We start from the raw sequence: 16,814 nt of genomic DNA on the forward strand, positions 1-16,814 counted from the left end.
GTTGCCGTTCGACTGAGCCCAGGATGAGCTGGGACAGCGTGCGCAAAGGCATAAGGACACTCGAAAATGAGCTCGAAGGCTTGCTCACACAGTACTCGAAGCTCGCAGCAACGAACTCGACGGCGTACTCGAGCTCGGGCAGACTGACCGAAGCGACTCAGCGCGAATATGGCCAAGTCGAGCAACAGATCAGCCAAAGCCTCGGCAGACTCACCGAGCTTGTGGAGCAGATGTCCGATCTGCTCGATCATGATCCCACTGCTTCGACTGCCATGGTCCACACAGCCACACGACATCGCGAAATCCTCGCAGACTACACGCGAGACTTTCGACGAACACAGGCAAGCACGACTCCCACTCAGCTGCTTCGGTGTCATCTCATCGTCTTGCATTTGCAGAAGTCGATAACAGATGCCGAGTCACGCGCAAATTTGCTGGGCTCCGTGCGAGAGGAGATATTTGCATTCAGGGCGAGCACGAATCCGAGCGCGCAAGATCAGCTGTTGAGCGAACGGGGAAAGATAGACAGCAGCCATCGCATGGCCGACGATGTTCTCGGCATGGCCTATGAGACGCGCTACGAATTCTCCCGGCAACGTAGTACGATACAGGGCGTCAGCACGCGCATCAATGGCGTTCTAGGTACGGCCCTCGTTGCCAAGCATGCTGACCTACGCTAAAGACCCTATGCCATGCAGCCCAGGTACCTGGCATCAATTCGGTACTCGGGATGATCAACTCCCGGCGAAGGCGAGATACGTTCATTCTGGGCGGTATCATCGCAGTCTGCACATTGCTGCTGCTTTGGTACGTCTTCTGATCACGATCACGAGGCCTTGCACGAGAGACAGACCCCAAATGCATGTTGCTTGTATCACTGCGAACGGGTATAGATCTATCTTGCGCAATAGTTCTACTGCTTCTTTCCCCCTTTAGCCGACTTGACAGCTTCCTTTCCTTTCGGTTCTTTCCGTTTGATCGTCAGACAATTGATATCGAAGAAATCGCACACGTCATAGATGACATCGAGCACGAAGAAGGCATACAATGCGAGAGCGAGGCCGAGCGCGACGTAGACAAGCGCAAGCGGGCCATCATTGCCCAGCAGCTGCTTCGATGGCTGGATTTCCATCACCGAATCGAGTGCACCCAGCGCAGATACGATCATGAGCATGTTGTAGTACGGGAACGGCCCCTTGGTGACGTGAGCGACGATGAGTAGGCCGACCTGATCGTCGTGTCAGTCAAAGAGATCCATGAACGATGACGACTGACCTGGTAAGCAAAGCTGATGCCCCAGTATGCGCAGAATGTGATGAGATGTTCGCGTAGGATGGCTGGTGTGCCTCGCAGCCATAACACATTGAGTGTAGCCGTGACGGCAAAGGGCAAGAGGCCGAACAAAGGTGTCAAAGTCGACTTGCCTGCCTTTCTGCGAGCAGACACGACATTGGCATAGCTGCGTAGGTGTGATCAGCCGCTTCTCTACGAGCGGATCTTGACGCACCTCGAGATAATGTTAAAGAGCAAGCCGGCAAGGCCAAAGACAAGAAAGGCGTCGTTGAGGGGAAGGTCCTTGATGCCTAGCTTGGCGACTTGCGGCACGTCCTTCAACCCAGTGACCGTCAAGACGCCTTGATCCCAGAATTGCGGGCCTGCAAAGGGTACGCCGTGAGCATGGAGCCATGTATCGCGTATGTTACACGCACCTTTGAAGCCTGTGATGGTAAAGATCACACAAATCATGAGGATGCCCTCGACCGGGCCAGAGAAGGCGCTCAGGAAGAGTACAGAGGTATTGTATTCTTCCCAGGTCGTGAGATAGAAATTGGCCAGCGTTGCGACTTGTGAAGCCACTGTGTAATTCCATGATTGTATCAGTCAGCGGACGCTGAGCTGTTGTGGCATTGCTGACCTGTCCACCAGCCTTGCCCTAGATTCAGCGCAGAGGCAGTCAAGATGACTTCGAGCTAGGTGAGAGGCGTCAGCACGACAACGGCCATACTGGCTCACATACAGTGGTGTTGATGGCATCACAACCATGATCAAACATTTCGCCTAGTGGAGAGCTCGTGCCCGTTCTTCGCGCTTGCTTGCCGTCTATCGCGTCGAGAGACTGATAGATGAACAGACCTATCGCAAACCTGCATGCACGCCGTTGCTAGTCACAATGAGACCAAAGGGAGGCTGTGACCACATACGAAAAGTACATCCAGCTGCCTGGACATGGCTGCAGGAGAGCCTCTTCCGGTACAGACTTGATGAAGCCAAGCTTGGACGAGACCCATCGCAGGCCGGCATGCGCGTAAGACTCTTTCGAGGGTGCAAAGAGTGGGTCCCATGAGCCGCCCAAGCTCTATTTCATAGCCGTGTCGGTCGTCAGCTTTGCTACAATAGCATACATGTCCTCCTAACCTTGTGAACTGGCTTGGCGACACATTGCAGCGTCGGCTCAAAGTAGAGGAGCGTGACAAAGTTGACGCCAACGAACGCGAGGCCCTGTGCGGCAGCTCAGCGCATCAGCATCGTTCGTAGAGGCTAGCAAGCCGACGGACGAGCAATGTGATCAAATTTGGAGCGAATGACATTGGGAAAAGCGTGACGAGCCAGTTCCAGTATGGCGTTAGCAGGTACCTCTGAAGCATAGAGCTATGAGTACGGTGCCTGAGGTGACTGAAGAGCTGCGACGGACCGAGAGCAGCGATTTATCTGTCCCAGAGTAGGCATACTTTGCCAGATTCTGCCTTCGCGAGGCAGGGATGAAAAAGCCCATGACGGACGATGCTACAGTACTGCGGTTCTCAGCAGCTGTTGGCGAGCGTCTGGCTCGTAGCTAGTCGTGCAGAAGCCCCTTGAATCTCGTCGGCGACTGGATGTCGTCACAAGGAGGACGCGACGGCAATTGCTGCCTTGGGACAGCCAGCAGCCGCCTACACCCAAAGCATGAGCACAGAGACGCTCTACATCTCCAATGACGCTCCCGGTACCGCACTCGCAATGATCGCAGCTACCTATCTGCGCTCAGCTCTGCCCGCCATCAAGCAGGCAGAACAAGCAAGTCGTTTCCTCTTTGCCATCGCAACGCAGCCTCATACTTGCTAGCGTGCTCAGATCAGCTTCGGATCCGTACACGGAAAGCTAGCAGATGCTGTCGTCGAGCTCGCGAACCGGACTGGGGCAGCCAAAGGAGTGCTTGGAAGCGATGACGCCGAACGAGGCGAGATTCTCGAGTGGCTTGGAAAAGTACAGTTCGGCTATCTGACAAAGAACACTCAGAAGGATGTCAGGGTCGGTCAGGCGCACGATCGCTCATGTTCATGCTCACAAGTGGCTCGGCCCGCAGACGCTCGACGAGCACCTCAAGTCGCGCACTTTTGTAGCGAGCAAGCAGCTTTCTGCGGCTGATCTTGCAATCTACGCTGCATCACATACCTTCGTCGTCGGTGATGCTCGTGCTAGCTCACGATCGCGCTGACCCAGCCATACGGTACAGTCTGCCGCCAGCCAGCAAGAGCGCACCAGCGTGCCATCTGTGGCGCGCCACTACGATCTCATTCAGAATTTGCCAGAAGTACAACAAGCGCTTGCACGACTTCCCCAGCATCCGATATCGCGAGTCGAGATCGACCTGGACGATGTCCCTGTCATTGATCGCAAAGCAGAAGTCAAGGTGAAGAAAGATTCGAAGCCAAAGGACACTGATCAGTTACCGACACCTTCCGCCAAAGAGCAAGCCTCTGAGCCTGCGAAAGCATCTGCAGCTGCCAAAGAAGCCAAGAGCCAATCTGGCGAGAGCGGCAAGAAGAAGAAGTCCGCCGAGAGCGGCGGGGGCGGTGGCAAGGGATCAGCTGCCCCGCCTGCAGCCGATGCTACGCCAATGCCACACATGCTCGATCTGCGTGTTGGCAAGATCATAGAGGGTATGTAACTCGGCTGCGAGCACTGCCTGCGCTGATCAGCCAGTGCGCCGTCAACAGTCAAGCGACATCCGGATGCAGATTCGCTGTACGTCGAGCAGGTCGATGTGGGCGAGGCAGAGCCAAGAACGATCGTATCCGGCTTGGTCAAGTACATCAACATCGAAGACATGCAGAACCGCTACCTGGTTGCGGTCTGCAACATGAAGCCTGCCAACATGCGCGGCATCAAGTCTTTCGCCATGGTTCTTGCTGTACGTTCCCCTTTTCAGGCGCTGCGATTCGGCTGATCGTTAGCATAGGCCACGTCGCCGGATGGCAAGGAGGGTCACGGCAGCGTCGAGCTTGTCGATCCTCCCAAAGAATCCAAGCCAGGTGATCGCGTTTACTTTGATGGCTTCGAAGGCGACTACAAGCCGCTCGATGTGCTCAATCCGAAAAAGAAACAATTCGAAGTCATTCAGCCAGGCTTCACCACGCTACCGACCAAGGAAGCAGCTTGGATTGATAAGACCACGCAGACGGTTCACAAGATTGTGACCGACAAGGGCGTGTGCAGCGTGCCCAACTTTGTTGGAGCATCGATCAGCTAGCCAATGTATGACCTTGCTTCACGCCTCATACTTCTTGTCGTGTTCCGCCCGCTCAATCATTGATCAGCTGATTCGCGGCGCGCGTCGATCGTTTATAGTTTTCGCGCGAAAACAACATTCGAAGCCAGCCTAGCGGAAGAAGAAGTCCTTACACACGACTTTGCATCCGCATAGACAGACAACAACAGTACCCTGCATCGTCCTCAGTGAGTCAGGCATCAACAAGCAAAGTTGAGGGCTGATTGAGCCTCGCAGCTCAACACGCGCACGGCTCGCACGAAGCCGATCTACACGCCCTCGACACACCGAGGACCCACCTCTTTACACCTTCTAGCTTCTCAGGATCGATTCCGAGGATGCGATTTGCGGGACTACACAACGGGCAGCACCAAATGCTGCGGTTAGCGAAGCGAGAGCCACAGCGCAACGCCGGCGCAGGTCAGTGTGCCTGAGCTCAAATGAGGTCAGGTGTTGATGAGGTCGAGGAGGAGCAGGAGCAGCATCTAGCGCGACAGCTGCATCATCAACAGCCGCTCAAGGAGGTAGCTCCGCTGCTAATTCACAAAATGCAGCCACTTCATCCCAACCGAGCTCATCCGCCCCTGCCGCACCCACTACTAGCTCGCAAGCTCCTCCCCCTGCTCAACCTACTCGTACTACTCAATCGTCGAGCTCGTCAAGTGCAGCTCCCGTCGTACAGCCCTCAACGACGTCGACTAGCAGCTCAGTCCAGCCTGTCGTCGTGGCACCTACGACCAGCTCGTCAAGCTCGGTGGCCGCTATCATTGTGCCCACCACAACCAGCTCGACCCAGCCTTTGATAGCTTCCATCCTGACATCATCCAGTCTGACTTATGCAACCGCAGTCGTCTCTGTATCCTCGCTACCTCTGCCGTCTGTTCAATCGCATGTCGATTCCGATACATCGTCCAGTTCGACTCACACTGGCACAATCGTCGGCATCGCAGCTGGCGCGCTCGTTGGTCTCGTCGTACTATCGGGTCTCGTTACCTACTTTGTTCGCACGAAAGGCCTGTTCGGCGGCGGTCGCGCCGACGATGGCATAGAAGAGGACGAGTGGAACGATCCCGGCTTGTTCGACAAGGAGAAATTCAAGCGTATGTCTACTATGATCGGCGAGGACGATTATCCTTACGAAGGCGAGGCACCACCTGGTTCCGCTTGGGCCCTGCCGCCCGGTGTTGCAAGGTATGTACGTCGAACGAGGTGCAGGCCGGCTGCTAAGCACTGTGCATGGCAGGCATAGCGTCGGACAAGAGCCCGTCAACATGGCAGGTATGGGACGCACGCATGCCGGTCTCAGGCCACCCTCCATGGTCGAGCGACATATCCTTGCGACGCAGCAGCAGCAGGAGGATAGCCTTACTACGCCATCCTTTGTCGTCCAAGACTACGCACCTGCCTCCCCCACGTTCGAGAACCATATGATGCCTGCGCAAGCACAGCAAGGCTTCTATGGCGCACCCCAAGGCTTCGGCGCTCTCGGCTCTGCCTACCCGCCTCATAGCGTTAGCTCGTACGGCTACGCGCAAGAGCAAACCAACGCGTTCAATGGCCAGCCAGAGCTGCAACGTCAGAGGTCGCAGGCCAGCATGGCGCCATCGAACGGCCGGAGACTATCTGTGCTACAGGAGGACTATCGTGGCGCGGAAGACGATCGAGAGGGCGCTCTGGCAACTTCGCGTAGCGGCACGCCCACCAATCCCAATCCTCAGTACGTACACTATGTTCACGGCGGCGATGGCAACGATTCAAATCGATATTCGAAAGAAGAGAGCAGTCTTGACTTTCATCAGATGGCGTCACCCGAGTCGCTCAGTCCCTCAGATCGATACTCCGAGGTATACGGCAGCAGCGGATCTCAGTCCAGTCGCAGCAACTCAAAGGCGACTCGGACGCTGAGCGTCCGCAATGGCGATAGCGACGCGCATTACTGATGATGTCACTGCATGGACTCTGATTTTGCATCCTCCTTCGTTGTCTCTATCTGCGTATGCAATACTGCTCGCTTACCGCGACACGGCCTACGGGGAATACTGAGACGGGAACCTGTTGATCCATTGATGCTTACGACTGCTTGCACTTCTGCTACCACACCCAACGTCGCGACTGTATGACTAACGAGAGACTGAGTGAGGAGTCACGATGCAGCACGCGGCTTGAGACGATCGGTCCATTCTGCAAATGTGAGATGCTGAGCGGCTCGTCTGGCGATGCCGGTGATCTTTTGGGCACTCTGACGCAGCTTGACCTGTGGCTTGATCCTGCTCTGACTCGAACGTGATGTTGCAGTGCTGACGTATGAGCCGCCGAGTGATGCGACCGATGACATGGCGGGCGAAGAGGGGCCGGCCGATTGAGACTGAGATGCCGATCTAGCTTTCCTTCGCCAGAAGCTGGATCGCTCGGTCTGCGATTCTTCTTTCGAAGTGAGGGGACCATAGGGGGACTCGGAGTAAGCTTGTAGACCCTCTGACCACTTGACGATATCCCATTCTGTCGTCGACAAGGCGAGACCGAGCGGCAAGGCACGAGGCGCGTCTGGCTCGCACTCGAGCACGATGGGCTCGCAGATGAGGACGTTGGGTACCGATGACTCTACGGCCCTGAGCTCCGGATTGACGTGGAACAGCGCTGACACCCGAGACTTTGGCTCCAATTGACGCGCAACTGCATCCCCATCAGACACGGGCTCGAGTGAGATAGCGATCCATGGCTCTTCCTGGCCAGACCGCGTCGAGGTGGTCATCATTGCGTGCTCATCTGTCGGAGGCTGACACTCTTGTTCGACGAATGCGAGACTGTCTGTGCTGTTGCCCTCGAGGATGGTCGACAGACGCTCTTTGACCATGACGACATCAAACTCGAACTCGTGGGTAGCGTACAATGCCTCTTTCTCGATCTGCTCTCGTGACGTTCGTATTGACCTGAACGCTGTGCGATCATCTGTCCGCTCTCGATCCTCGGCGTCTGTCGCAGCCTCGTGCGTGCGCTCTTTGACGATCTCGGCGAACGGACGCTCTGGCGTCTCGATGTCTGCTCCAAGAGGCGGCAGCTCGTCTGTGACAGCGTGTCTCTCTGCTTGAGCCTATTTGTAAGCTGCAGCAATGACCGTCTCACCTATCTCGTGTCCTAGTGCAACAAGACCACTGTAGATGCGCTCAAATTCGGCAGCCTGGTCTTCCTGTACGAGCCTGAAATGCTCGAGCCTGATGGAGCCACTGCTTCTGCTCTCGTTCGATCCTAGTGATCCTCTGCGCACGGCAAAACTGAGGCTGGTCTGCTCGAAGGGACAGTCTGACAGATCGTGTCTTAGCCCGATGCAGTCGGTGGCTGAGTCAGACTTGCTCTCAGACGAGCTGCTCGAGGGCAAGGCCATTCGCGAGCTAGAGCTCCTCCCTAGAGAGCTGTGGCTGGTTTGGACGGGCCCGGTCGACAGGGGTGGGCTGGCTTGCCGAATGAGGTCATGCTTGTTTGTCGTGTTTGATGACTCGATAGGGCTCTGCGAGCTGGGTGTCTCATCCTCGCTGCTGGACCTATCGTAGTCCTCGGTCTCTTCGTAGAAGATCGACTGGCTCGTGCTCACGTCATATGCACGAGGGGAGTCCGCAGGCGTGCTGGTGGGCGTGTCAACAAAGCGGACCCTGGCTGGGGAGGTGCGAGTGTGTTGCCAGTCTGAGATGGTCAGCGATGACTCGCAAGACGTCAGCGAACTCGTCGCTGGCATCTGAGACTCAAGAAAGGCTGCTCTGGCCGGGGAAGCGGGCGCAGAGAGTGCGCTGTCGGCTGAGGCGCAGAGGTCGCGAGCCAGACGCGAGACACCTCTCTGCCGTTGGTGCGAGGATGGCCAGCAAGACAGCCTCGACGTCGAGCCTGACCCTCGATGCTGCAGTCTGGAACAAGTTCAGGCCTTCCAAGCTGCACAGGAACATCGTCTCCGGCAAATCCTTCACGTCTCTGTGCTTCGACGATCATGGAGACCATCTCATTACGAGCTCGGACGATGAGACGATGCAGCTGTACGACTGCCGTACGGGAACGTCCGTGCAGTGCCCTTGATAGGAGATGTATCGACTCAGATTGTGGCCTTTGGGACAGACATACCAAACCGTTCTTGTCGCAAAAGTATGGCGTTCATCTTGCCAGGTTCACGCACAAGAGCACGACGGTCATCCATGCTTCGACGAAGCAGGACGGTCAGTCTGCTATTCCCGGAGTCCAACGCGCCTCTGATGCAAGATGTTGTCGGACAGACACCATTAGATATCTCTCGTTGCACGACAACACCTACTTGCGTTACTTTCGCGGCCACAAAAAGAGGCACGTCAAGCTGAGCGTCTTACACGCTGCGCCGGACTCTGAGATCTTCACGTCATGCTCACAGGGTGACCTCGCTCGAGATGTCGCCCAAGGAAGATATCTTTCTGTCGGGTAGCGACGACGATACCGTACGATTATGGGACTTGCGCACGAATCATTGCCAGGGCGCGTTGACGATCGCCGGCAAGCCCAACGTCGCTTGGGATCCCAAGGGCGAAGTCTTTGCCGTTGCACTCAATATGCGCGCCAGCATACTGCTCTACGATCGCAAGAAATTCGATGCAGTACGGACTGCCCTGGACGGATATCGCGTTCGCTGATGCACGCGAACGTAGGATCCCTTCCTGACGATAGAGATCAACGATCCAATCTTGCACCGATCGTCCCCAGTGCCTGTCAAGCCTATACTGACCTCTGCCCACTTTTCCAACGATGGCGAGTACATCCTCGTCGGTACCAGCGGCACTACGCACTATATCCACAACAGCTTCTCTGGCCAGATGCTCGCACGACTCGAAGGCGAGCCAAACTGTCGATGGAGCCTTGAGCCTCACTGATCTTGGGTCTTCAGGTCACACCGGCCTCGAGGGCTTCGGAGCAACTCATCCAGACTCACCGCCGCGGGTTGGCATCAGTGGTTGTGAGGTGGGCTGGTCACCAGATGCCAAATTCGTCGTCTCCGGTATGCGCAAACGTGACTGCGGAGACAACGAAGGCTTATATATCCACGACAGGCTCGGCGAATGGTAATATCTACGTCTGGGACATCCAAGCTGCAAATCTACAAGAATCGCAAGACGACCCCAATGTCGATTTTGGGGGCAACATCGCGAGGAAAGGCACAGAGAGGACTCTGCAGCCTTGCGCTGTGTTGCAAGGCTACCCGACGAACGGCTCAAGCCTATCTGCTACGCGCTGCGTTGCGTTCAACCCACGCAAGGCTATGTTAGCTTCGGCTAACGATGCTCTCGTCGGTCTTCTGCTGTCTCACCTGACCAGAGCTCATGCTGCCTCGCAGACATTCTGGCTGCCGGAGCGAGAGCGAGATCTCAACGCCATAATGCAATGAGAGTGTGGTTGCTATCTCAGACGGCGACGCTTGAGGCGTTCTTGCGCTAGCTGATTGCCGAATACAAAGTATGTGAGCACGTCGAGATCGCCCAAGGGATCAGTGTCGTCTCGGAGAGCACTCTTCGAGCTCGCCGGGAGAGCTGCAGGAGAGAGCGTCTCTTGCTCTGTCGAGGGCAGCATCCCAGCGTCCACGTCTTCAGTCGTTCGCGTGAGGACGGCGACAAAAAAGCCGTTGCTATCATCGCCCTGAGCGGGATCGCAGCGGATCATGCCGTCCGCGAGGTCTATCGCTTCGCTTCAGCTATACGCAGTATACGACACCTTTGTGAGCCTACCCTGAGAGCCCTTGCATGCTTCGACCAAGCCGCGCCGAGTCCAGCTGGGTAAGACTTGAGACCGAGGTAAGAGCTCCCAGCCTTGATTCACAAATTCGGGCTTGGCCAGTACGCGCATGACGACATCTTCATTCTCCTCCCGATGGATCGAACAGGTGCTGTAGACAATCCGGCTGGCCCGAGGCAAACGCATGGCATGCGAGAGTATAGCCGTCTGGAAGCCAGAGAGCGCTTTCAGTCGGTCTGGCGTGTCGTCCTGCCCTGACTGGCTGAGGTGATCCAGACGCGCTCTGATCCCAGAGCCGGCTGTCATACAGTTCAGCTTGAGGTCAGTTTGGCTAGATGTGACCTACAGCATGAAGGATCGACAAGAACGAAGAGATTGCCCTCGAACAAAGGCAGATCTTTGGCTCTGACCTTCATGAAATCATGATTGATGACCCGTACGGCCTGCGTCGAGCCTTTGCCGCAGCCGGCGATGTTACACATCTTCTTCAGAGTCTCTACACGACCTCTGTCGCGTTCGAAGGCCATGATGGGTACGCCCGGCGGCAGGCCGGCAGCGAGCATCGTCGTCTTGTTGCCTGGTGCAGCAGTAGCATCGATGACCAGTCCAGGTCTCTGTGATGCAGTCAAGAGGAGGTGAGCAGGCATGCAGCTTGCCTTGTCTTGAGCTATCAGTCGGCCATCTGTATCGGTACTTACAGCTCAGTCCGTGCCCTTTGCATACGGATGAATTGCAGGGCACCTTGGTATGGCGCGAAGGAAACGAGATCGAGCGCGCGGGAAAACGCGAGCAGTGAGGGTATCTCGCCATCCAGATGAATTTGTAGCGGCTGCAAACTGTTTTGTGATTTTTCGACAAGTTGCCAGCCGTTCTGCGCGAGCCAATCGAGCGCTTCCGCTACAGTCCATCTGAGCAAGTTGATACGCATCCATCGTGTCTTGCCCAGCACGGGATCCCTCTCATCGTCAATCTCACGGCTCTTGCCCTTTCCATGGGCAACGCTAGGCTGACTGACTTGCAGCGCAGCATCGCTACCAGCGCCCGTACGAATCTTCAAGCGCTCTTTCTCGGCTCTGAGCTGAGCCGCGTGTCCTTGCATGATCTGAGCGATGCGATGCGATTTCGGCAGAGCGAGCACGCCTTTCTTTGAGAAGAGCAAGTCGTGCGCGAGCACGGCGGCAAGGGTTGCGGGCTTTGGCAGTCTGTCTGACTTGACCTTGTCATCTTTGGCAGATCGCTCAGAAAGCTTGTAGTGCGCGAGCTGTCGAGCCTGTCGGTCGAGGAGATCCGTGGCTGCGAGGACAGCTTGAAGTGACGGCCAGTCTAGAGAGCGTATGTGAGCTCAAGAGGGGACGTGAAGGACGACGCAAGCTGACATTTCAGAGTCTCAATGACGAGAGCGATGAGTCGTCTGCCGTCGCCTTGCTTGTCGTGGAGCGTTGCGAGGCCTTTGAGCGATCCCTGGCCGGCATTGAGTTTGTCGATGATGCTTGCGGACCGGACATAGAAGTCCATGAGAGGGCCAGGAAGTGTCAAGACCAACAGAAAAGCAGCGCGCGCGCTGACGCCAGCAAGTGTCCGTGCTCCGGGGATTGGTCTTGGCTGGTGATTGGGCGCTTTGGGTGGCAGTGGACTGGCAGGAGGGTACTCAGGGAAAGGCTAGCTTGCGATCTTGGGAGACAATGGGAGGTACAGAGGCTCCCATCGCATGAGCAAGCACGAGTTCCCGAACTCGCACAACAACCTCTTGACGACCTCGACTTCATGTCTGGAGCAGCAGATCAGGCTCCCGCTCGCAGGCTGAGGTCCGTCCAATATGCCTGCTTCAGACGGGCTTGCACTCAAGCAGATAGCGCAATGCACAGTCGCAAAGAGCTCACCATCCTCGGCAGCCCTAGCTCGGGCCAGAGCAGTCCTGCCTCGCTACACTCTCGTTCACCGCTCGTGTCACCCACTCGTGCATCCTTTACGACGCTTGGCAGTGCTGCTGCGCCTACTGCAGCAGTCACAAGTCCCTCTCCTCTCTCACCAACGATGGCAACTCAGATCGATCAGCCGCCCGGGCGTTCCTCGCCCACTGTCGCATCTGCAGCTATGCCCTCGCAGTCTGCGTCAGCCTCAGATTCGAGCTTGCACCTGCCTCATCATCCTCCTGAACTGCCGGGTGCTTCCTCGCGCCTGGCGGACGTCTACGGCAGTCCACATGACTCGCCTCGCTATAGTCACAGCGTCGGCCAATTGCCCCTGCCGTCAGGTCTATCGCCCCATAATTCCTACACTGGCTCACATCCCTCGCTGCACAATGTTGGGGGCATGATGGGCAAGACTGCTTCCCCTTTGCTTGCACAGGCCATATTACATCGCAGCCAGGAATCCCAATCGCCCATGCCCGCGCATCGCACGCACAGTGAGGACACTCGGACGCAGCTTTTTGTCGGCAACTTGCCTTTCCGAGTCCGATGGCAGGATCTCAAAGATCTCTTCAGAAAATGTGGCACTGTCTTGAGAGCGGATGTCGCGCTGACTGTAGACAAGTAAGTGGCTGCCTCTTTAGGACCATGCCAGTCTGATGGGCGTTGTGTCAAAAGCCGATCCAAAGGGTTCGGAAGTGTCCTCTTCGCCAATGAAGCGGATGCGTTGATGGCGATCGACGTCTTCAATGGCTTCAACTGGCAGATGCGCGTTCTGGATGTGCGAGTCGACACACAGGCAGGTCTAAAGGCTCCTCCTCCGTACACACATTGATGAATATGACAGGATCCTACGGGCGCCTTGATGCTCGCTGCAGCAGCCGCGCAGCCGCATACCGGGCAAGCGCTTGGGCCGCAGCCGACGCCTCTCGTCTGGCCATCTGGTCAGCCAGGCAGCGTCTCTCGTCAGCCCAGCCAATCTTTCCTACGGCCGAACGGCGTCATGCCAAATCAGATGGGCATGGCGATGCCAGTCAATAATGGCTATGGCCAACCGATGATGTTGCAGCATGATGGAACGCACATGCCATTAGCTATGATGCATCATCCTCATCATCCTTACAATCTGCAAGCCCATTCTTCACCTTATTTGCCTGATAGATCAGCATCGCCTGCCAACTATGGACAGAGGCATCTCTTCGTCGGCAATGTGAGCGTCCATTGCCGGGTCGCTGCATAGTACTGACCCAAGAATGCAGCTCCCCTTCAACTGTCAATGGCAAGACCTCAAGGATCTCTTCCGTGCTGCAGGCAACATCCTCCGCGCCGATGTCCAGCTAGGTCCTGATGGCCGTTCCAGAGGCTTCGGATCGGTGCTCTTTGCATATCCGGAAGAAGCGCAAAATGCGATGCACATGTTCAATGGCTACGAATTTAACGGGCGACAGCTCAAGGTCCACTTCGATCGATTCGTGCACAACGCCAACAGTCCAGCGCCAGGATATGGCGCAGTGCCAAACTATATGCAGCATCCGCTTGCAGGCTATCCAATGCAGAGGCCCCAGCACTACTCTCAGCCGATGCAGAATTATCTCAACAATGAAGACGACATGATCTACACGCCTGGCGACATGGAAGAAGCTTCGCATAATCTCATTCCCTTGCATTTGCTCTCGCCCGATCCCGAGATGGGTCCACAGAACGGCATGATGTCGATGAGTGCTGGCTATTTCCCAGACGCTTCGCCACAACCGCAAGGTGTCGCAGCACATCCCCAGACATCCCGTCGCAACGACGAGACGCAGTCGCATGCTGCGAATGACGAGACGACGCAAGGCGACAGTGCGTCGCCTGCCGACACTCAGAGCGAAGCAGTGCAATCGCCCGCTCTGGCAGCAGGATCTAATGACTCGGCCACTTCGGCTGTGCCAAGTCCAGGCAGCGCCAGTCAAGAGCCACATCACAGAAAACCTCCGCCATCGCTGCGCCCGCTCGAACTGCCTCCCCAAGGGATAGCAATGCCGATGGGCTTCGGTCCCATGTCGCCCCATTTCATGACGCCCTCCATGCCCAGCTTCAGCTTCCATCCTTTCTCGCCAACACCGCCGCTCATGCCTCAGTATCTCTCGCCTGGCATAGGTCCTTACTCTCCAGCCATGACTTACTTTCAGCACCCTGGCGCCGATGGCTACGTTGCACTGACGCCAGGCGCGCCTTTGCATCACAGCAGACCCGATGGACTTCCGCCCTCGCAACAATATCAGCAGAGCGTGCCCGTTCTACAGGAAGACTCGCGCGAGATTGGCAGTAATGATGGCCACGGCAGTGGGTCGAGACTACAACTGCCAAGTAGCGATCCCGAAGCGAGTTACTTTCCTACAGCACCCATGAGTAATCTACTTTCCCGTCGAGCGTCCTCTCAATCGGCAAGGCGCAAGGAAGAAACCCTGGTCCCGGCGGCAGCGACTACTAGAAGCGCATCACAGTCTTTACACGCAAAGGATGCCAGCGATGATCTGAGTCAAGATCTTGGGAATCTTGTAATTGCTCAGGACGAGCCTATCACGCCGCCTGCCATAGCAGCGAATGACGGCGAAGTGGTCAATTCGGCAACCAAGCGCTCCTTCTTTGGTCTGCCGTCCTTGCCACGGCGGAACAATGGCGCCGAATCGCCGAGAGTAGAGGTCGAGCGGCGCGGAAGTATTGGCAGTTCAGCATTGCCAGAAGGGCGATCGCCAACAGCGAGCCGAACCAAAAAGATGTTCAAGTCTATATGGCCTGCCAATCAGCCGACATCGACGGAATGAGCCGCTTGTATTTGTTTGCTGTGCACGAACTAGGGTGTAGGCAAAGTTTGACAATGTATGCATATCCGGTCACTCCGTCTCTTGCTCGGTCGCGACTTCGGGCTGAGGCGTAGGGGTTTCGCTGGTAGGAGACGGAGATGACGATTTCGAACCTCGTCGCAGCCTTTTGATGAACGGATGATCAAGATTTGCACCGGAGAACGCATAAAAGTGCGTGTCAGCGATTCGCTGAGGCTCAGAGGAAGGTGCGAGCGGCGCTGCCACGACATCTTCGACGCTCGCGAGCGAGCTTGCGGAAGCAAGCGCTTCGACTGACGAGACGTGTTCTTCTGGCTTGTTCGGCACCTCGACATCTGTGTCGACAGCTCGCGGCTCTTCGGCAGATGGCAATCGCCAGATGTCCTCCGAGCCTGCCTTTGCTAGCTGATCGCAAAGCCAAGACACGACGACGTCGCAGTCACCGAGCAAGCAGACATCAAAATTGACATGCGGAGTCGGATCACGGTTGATCAGAATCTGAGGAACTGAATGGGGTATATGTGCTGTCAGCTCGCTGACGGGCGCAACAGATAAGCTGCTGCCGATCACAATCAGCAGATCGATCTTTTCGCGATCTTTCGCCAGGCAAAGGTCGAACTCGTCCGGTAGAGGCTCGCCGAAGAGGCAAATGTCGAATCGCAAGATAGGCTTAGACAGCCAAGGGTTATGTTCCTCCTCCTCGTCATCTTCCTCGTGGGCGTCCGCGCGCCAATTGAGAGCTTGTCCGTCGGTCTTGCGCTTTTTCGCAGGTGGCGAGGGCTCTTCAGTGTGTGCCTCATCGTCTGCTGTGCAGTAAGGACAAAGGGGCACCCGTTTTGCAAATACGTCTTCCTTGATAGCCTCGCCGGGAAAGGCTCTCCTGCAGCGCATGCAAGAGGCCGTTGCGAAAGAGCCATGACAATTCAGGACACGCTTGATGCCGGCACGTTGTTCTAGGGTGTCTATGTTTTGCGTGTAGTTGCGAAGGAGCTTGCCGTGCTTTTCTAGTAGTCTTATGAAGCTATGCGTACGAGATGGCAAGAAATTGGAAGGATAAAGGGAATGGGCGAAAGAGTAGAAGACTTGCGGATTGTGTCGGAAGAACTGCAGATCGAACATCTGCATAGATCGTTACGCTCAGTACGAACATATAGGTTCAACAGGCTCGGCTCACCTGTTGAGGCTCATCGAGTTCGTATGCGCCCTCATCGCGTAATTTGGCATAGATGCCATCGCTCGAGCGAAAGTCAGGGATGCCGCAACTGGTCGACACTCCCGCGCCTGATAGGATGATAATGTTGCGGGCAGTCTTGATCTGTCGAAGCGCATCTTCGAGGGTAGAGACATCGGTGCGGCGTTCGCGTCGTCGCAAGATGCGCAAAATGGTGACTTTGAGCATCTGAACGTAGCGCAAGTTGCTGTCATCCTCTGCTGAGACAGGCACGAGCACGCCAAAGGCAAGCAGAAGCTGTCGTGCAGAGTAGCCTGGACTGTCTCGTTCGAGCCTGAGATACTTTCGCAGGAAATTGATCATGCCAATCTCTCGTAGCTGTGCATGAAGCTCGTCTATCTGAACCTGATCCCATTCTGCTGCGGCTGCTGCCAGCCAAGGATCTCCACCTTCGTCCTCTGACTCTTCATCGCTGGCCAGGGCTGCCAATCCCGAGTCGAGCTCTGCGACATTGTCGCTGAACTCGTCTTCATCCACATCAAACGTGTCCAAATCGCAAGCTGCGAAGGCAGCAGCACGTGAAGCTTCGGCTGCCGGTATCGAGCTGCCCGTCATTGCCATGGAAAGGCAGCGAAGAGCCGTCC

General features: G+C 56.3%; 8 protein-coding genes across 8 annotated transcripts; 4 read left to right on the forward strand and 4 right to left on the reverse strand.

Moving 5' to 3' along the window:
- Positions 1–23: 23 nt before the first annotated feature.
- Positions 24–820, forward strand: L969DRAFT_93744 (uncharacterized protein; the record flags this gene model as incomplete). The annotated part of the gene is made up of 3 exons (XM_014713041.1): positions 24–341; positions 399–642; positions 699–820. 3 exons carry the CDS (start codon positions 24–26, stop codon positions 818–820), a joined length of 684 nt encoding a protein of 227 aa, XP_014568527.1.
- L969DRAFT_86508 (uncharacterized protein) lies at positions 820–2,872 on the reverse strand. Its single transcript, XM_014713042.1, has 10 exons — positions 2,693–2,872; positions 2,556–2,636; positions 2,416–2,499; positions 2,202–2,356; positions 2,018–2,144; positions 1,916–1,970; positions 1,710–1,856; positions 1,508–1,655; positions 1,276–1,459; positions 820–1,228 (listed from the first exon to the last, which is right to left on the reverse strand). The coding sequence occupies exons 1-10, from the start codon at positions 2,771–2,773 to the stop codon at positions 914–916; spliced, it is 1,377 nt and encodes a 458-aa protein (XP_014568528.1). The 5' UTR covers positions 2,774–2,872; the 3' UTR covers positions 820–913.
- Positions 2,873–2,943: 71 nt separating this feature from the next.
- Positions 2,944–6,659, forward strand: L969DRAFT_619259 (uncharacterized protein; the record flags this gene model as incomplete). The annotated part of the gene is made up of 10 exons (XM_014713043.1): positions 2,944–3,054; positions 3,112–3,288; positions 3,344–3,439; positions 3,494–3,920; positions 3,978–4,171; positions 4,220–4,468; positions 4,644–4,716; positions 4,766–4,948; positions 5,005–5,719; positions 5,772–6,659. 10 exons carry the CDS (start codon positions 2,944–2,946, stop codon positions 6,466–6,468), a joined length of 2,922 nt encoding a protein of 973 aa, XP_014568529.1. The 3' UTR covers positions 6,469–6,659.
- L969DRAFT_93747 (uncharacterized protein) lies at positions 6,474–8,258 on the reverse strand (the record flags this gene model as incomplete). Its single annotated transcript, XM_014713044.1, has 3 exons — positions 6,474–6,640; positions 6,686–7,591; positions 7,652–8,258. The coding sequence occupies 3 exons, from the start codon at positions 8,256–8,258 to the stop codon at positions 6,474–6,476; spliced, it is 1,680 nt and encodes a 559-aa protein (XP_014568530.1).
- A 97-nt stretch (positions 8,259–8,355) lies between these two features.
- On the forward strand, positions 8,356–10,057 carry L969DRAFT_86512 (uncharacterized protein). The gene is made up of 8 exons (XM_014713045.1): positions 8,356–8,571; positions 8,630–8,727; positions 8,785–8,851; positions 8,916–9,135; positions 9,187–9,370; positions 9,423–9,533; positions 9,586–9,821; positions 9,870–10,057. Exons 1-8 carry the CDS (start codon positions 8,375–8,377, stop codon positions 9,918–9,920), a joined length of 1,164 nt encoding a protein of 387 aa, XP_014568531.1. The 5' UTR covers positions 8,356–8,374; the 3' UTR covers positions 9,921–10,057.
- Positions 9,932–11,779, reverse strand: L969DRAFT_16590 (uncharacterized protein; the record flags this gene model as incomplete). The annotated part of the gene is made up of 5 exons (XM_014712858.1): positions 9,932–10,206; positions 10,258–10,563; positions 10,611–10,946; positions 10,988–11,587; positions 11,641–11,779. The coding sequence occupies 5 exons, from the start codon at positions 11,777–11,779 to the stop codon at positions 9,932–9,934; spliced, it is 1,656 nt and encodes a 551-aa protein (XP_014568344.1).
- A 342-nt stretch (positions 11,780–12,121) lies between these two features.
- L969DRAFT_16591 (uncharacterized protein) lies at positions 12,122–14,981 on the forward strand (the record flags this gene model as incomplete). Its single annotated transcript, XM_014712859.1, has 4 exons — positions 12,122–12,798; positions 12,853–12,955; positions 13,022–13,384; positions 13,434–14,981. The coding sequence occupies 4 exons, from the start codon at positions 12,122–12,124 to the stop codon at positions 14,979–14,981; spliced, it is 2,691 nt and encodes an 896-aa protein (XP_014568345.1).
- Positions 14,982–15,050: 69 nt separating this feature from the next.
- L969DRAFT_48203 (uncharacterized protein) lies at positions 15,051–16,785 on the reverse strand (the record flags this gene model as incomplete). The annotated part of the gene is made up of 2 exons (XM_014713046.1): positions 15,051–16,118; positions 16,174–16,785. The coding sequence occupies 2 exons, from the start codon at positions 16,783–16,785 to the stop codon at positions 15,051–15,053; spliced, it is 1,680 nt and encodes a 559-aa protein (XP_014568532.1).
- Positions 16,786–16,814: the final 29 nt, after the last annotated feature.

Source organism: Mixia osmundae (assembly GCF_000708205.1).
Source record: "Mixia osmundae IAM 14324 unplaced genomic scaffold scaffold_4, whole genome shotgun sequence".
Classification (NCBI taxonomy): Eukaryota; Fungi; Basidiomycota; class Mixiomycetes; order Mixiales; family Mixiaceae; genus Mixia; species Mixia osmundae.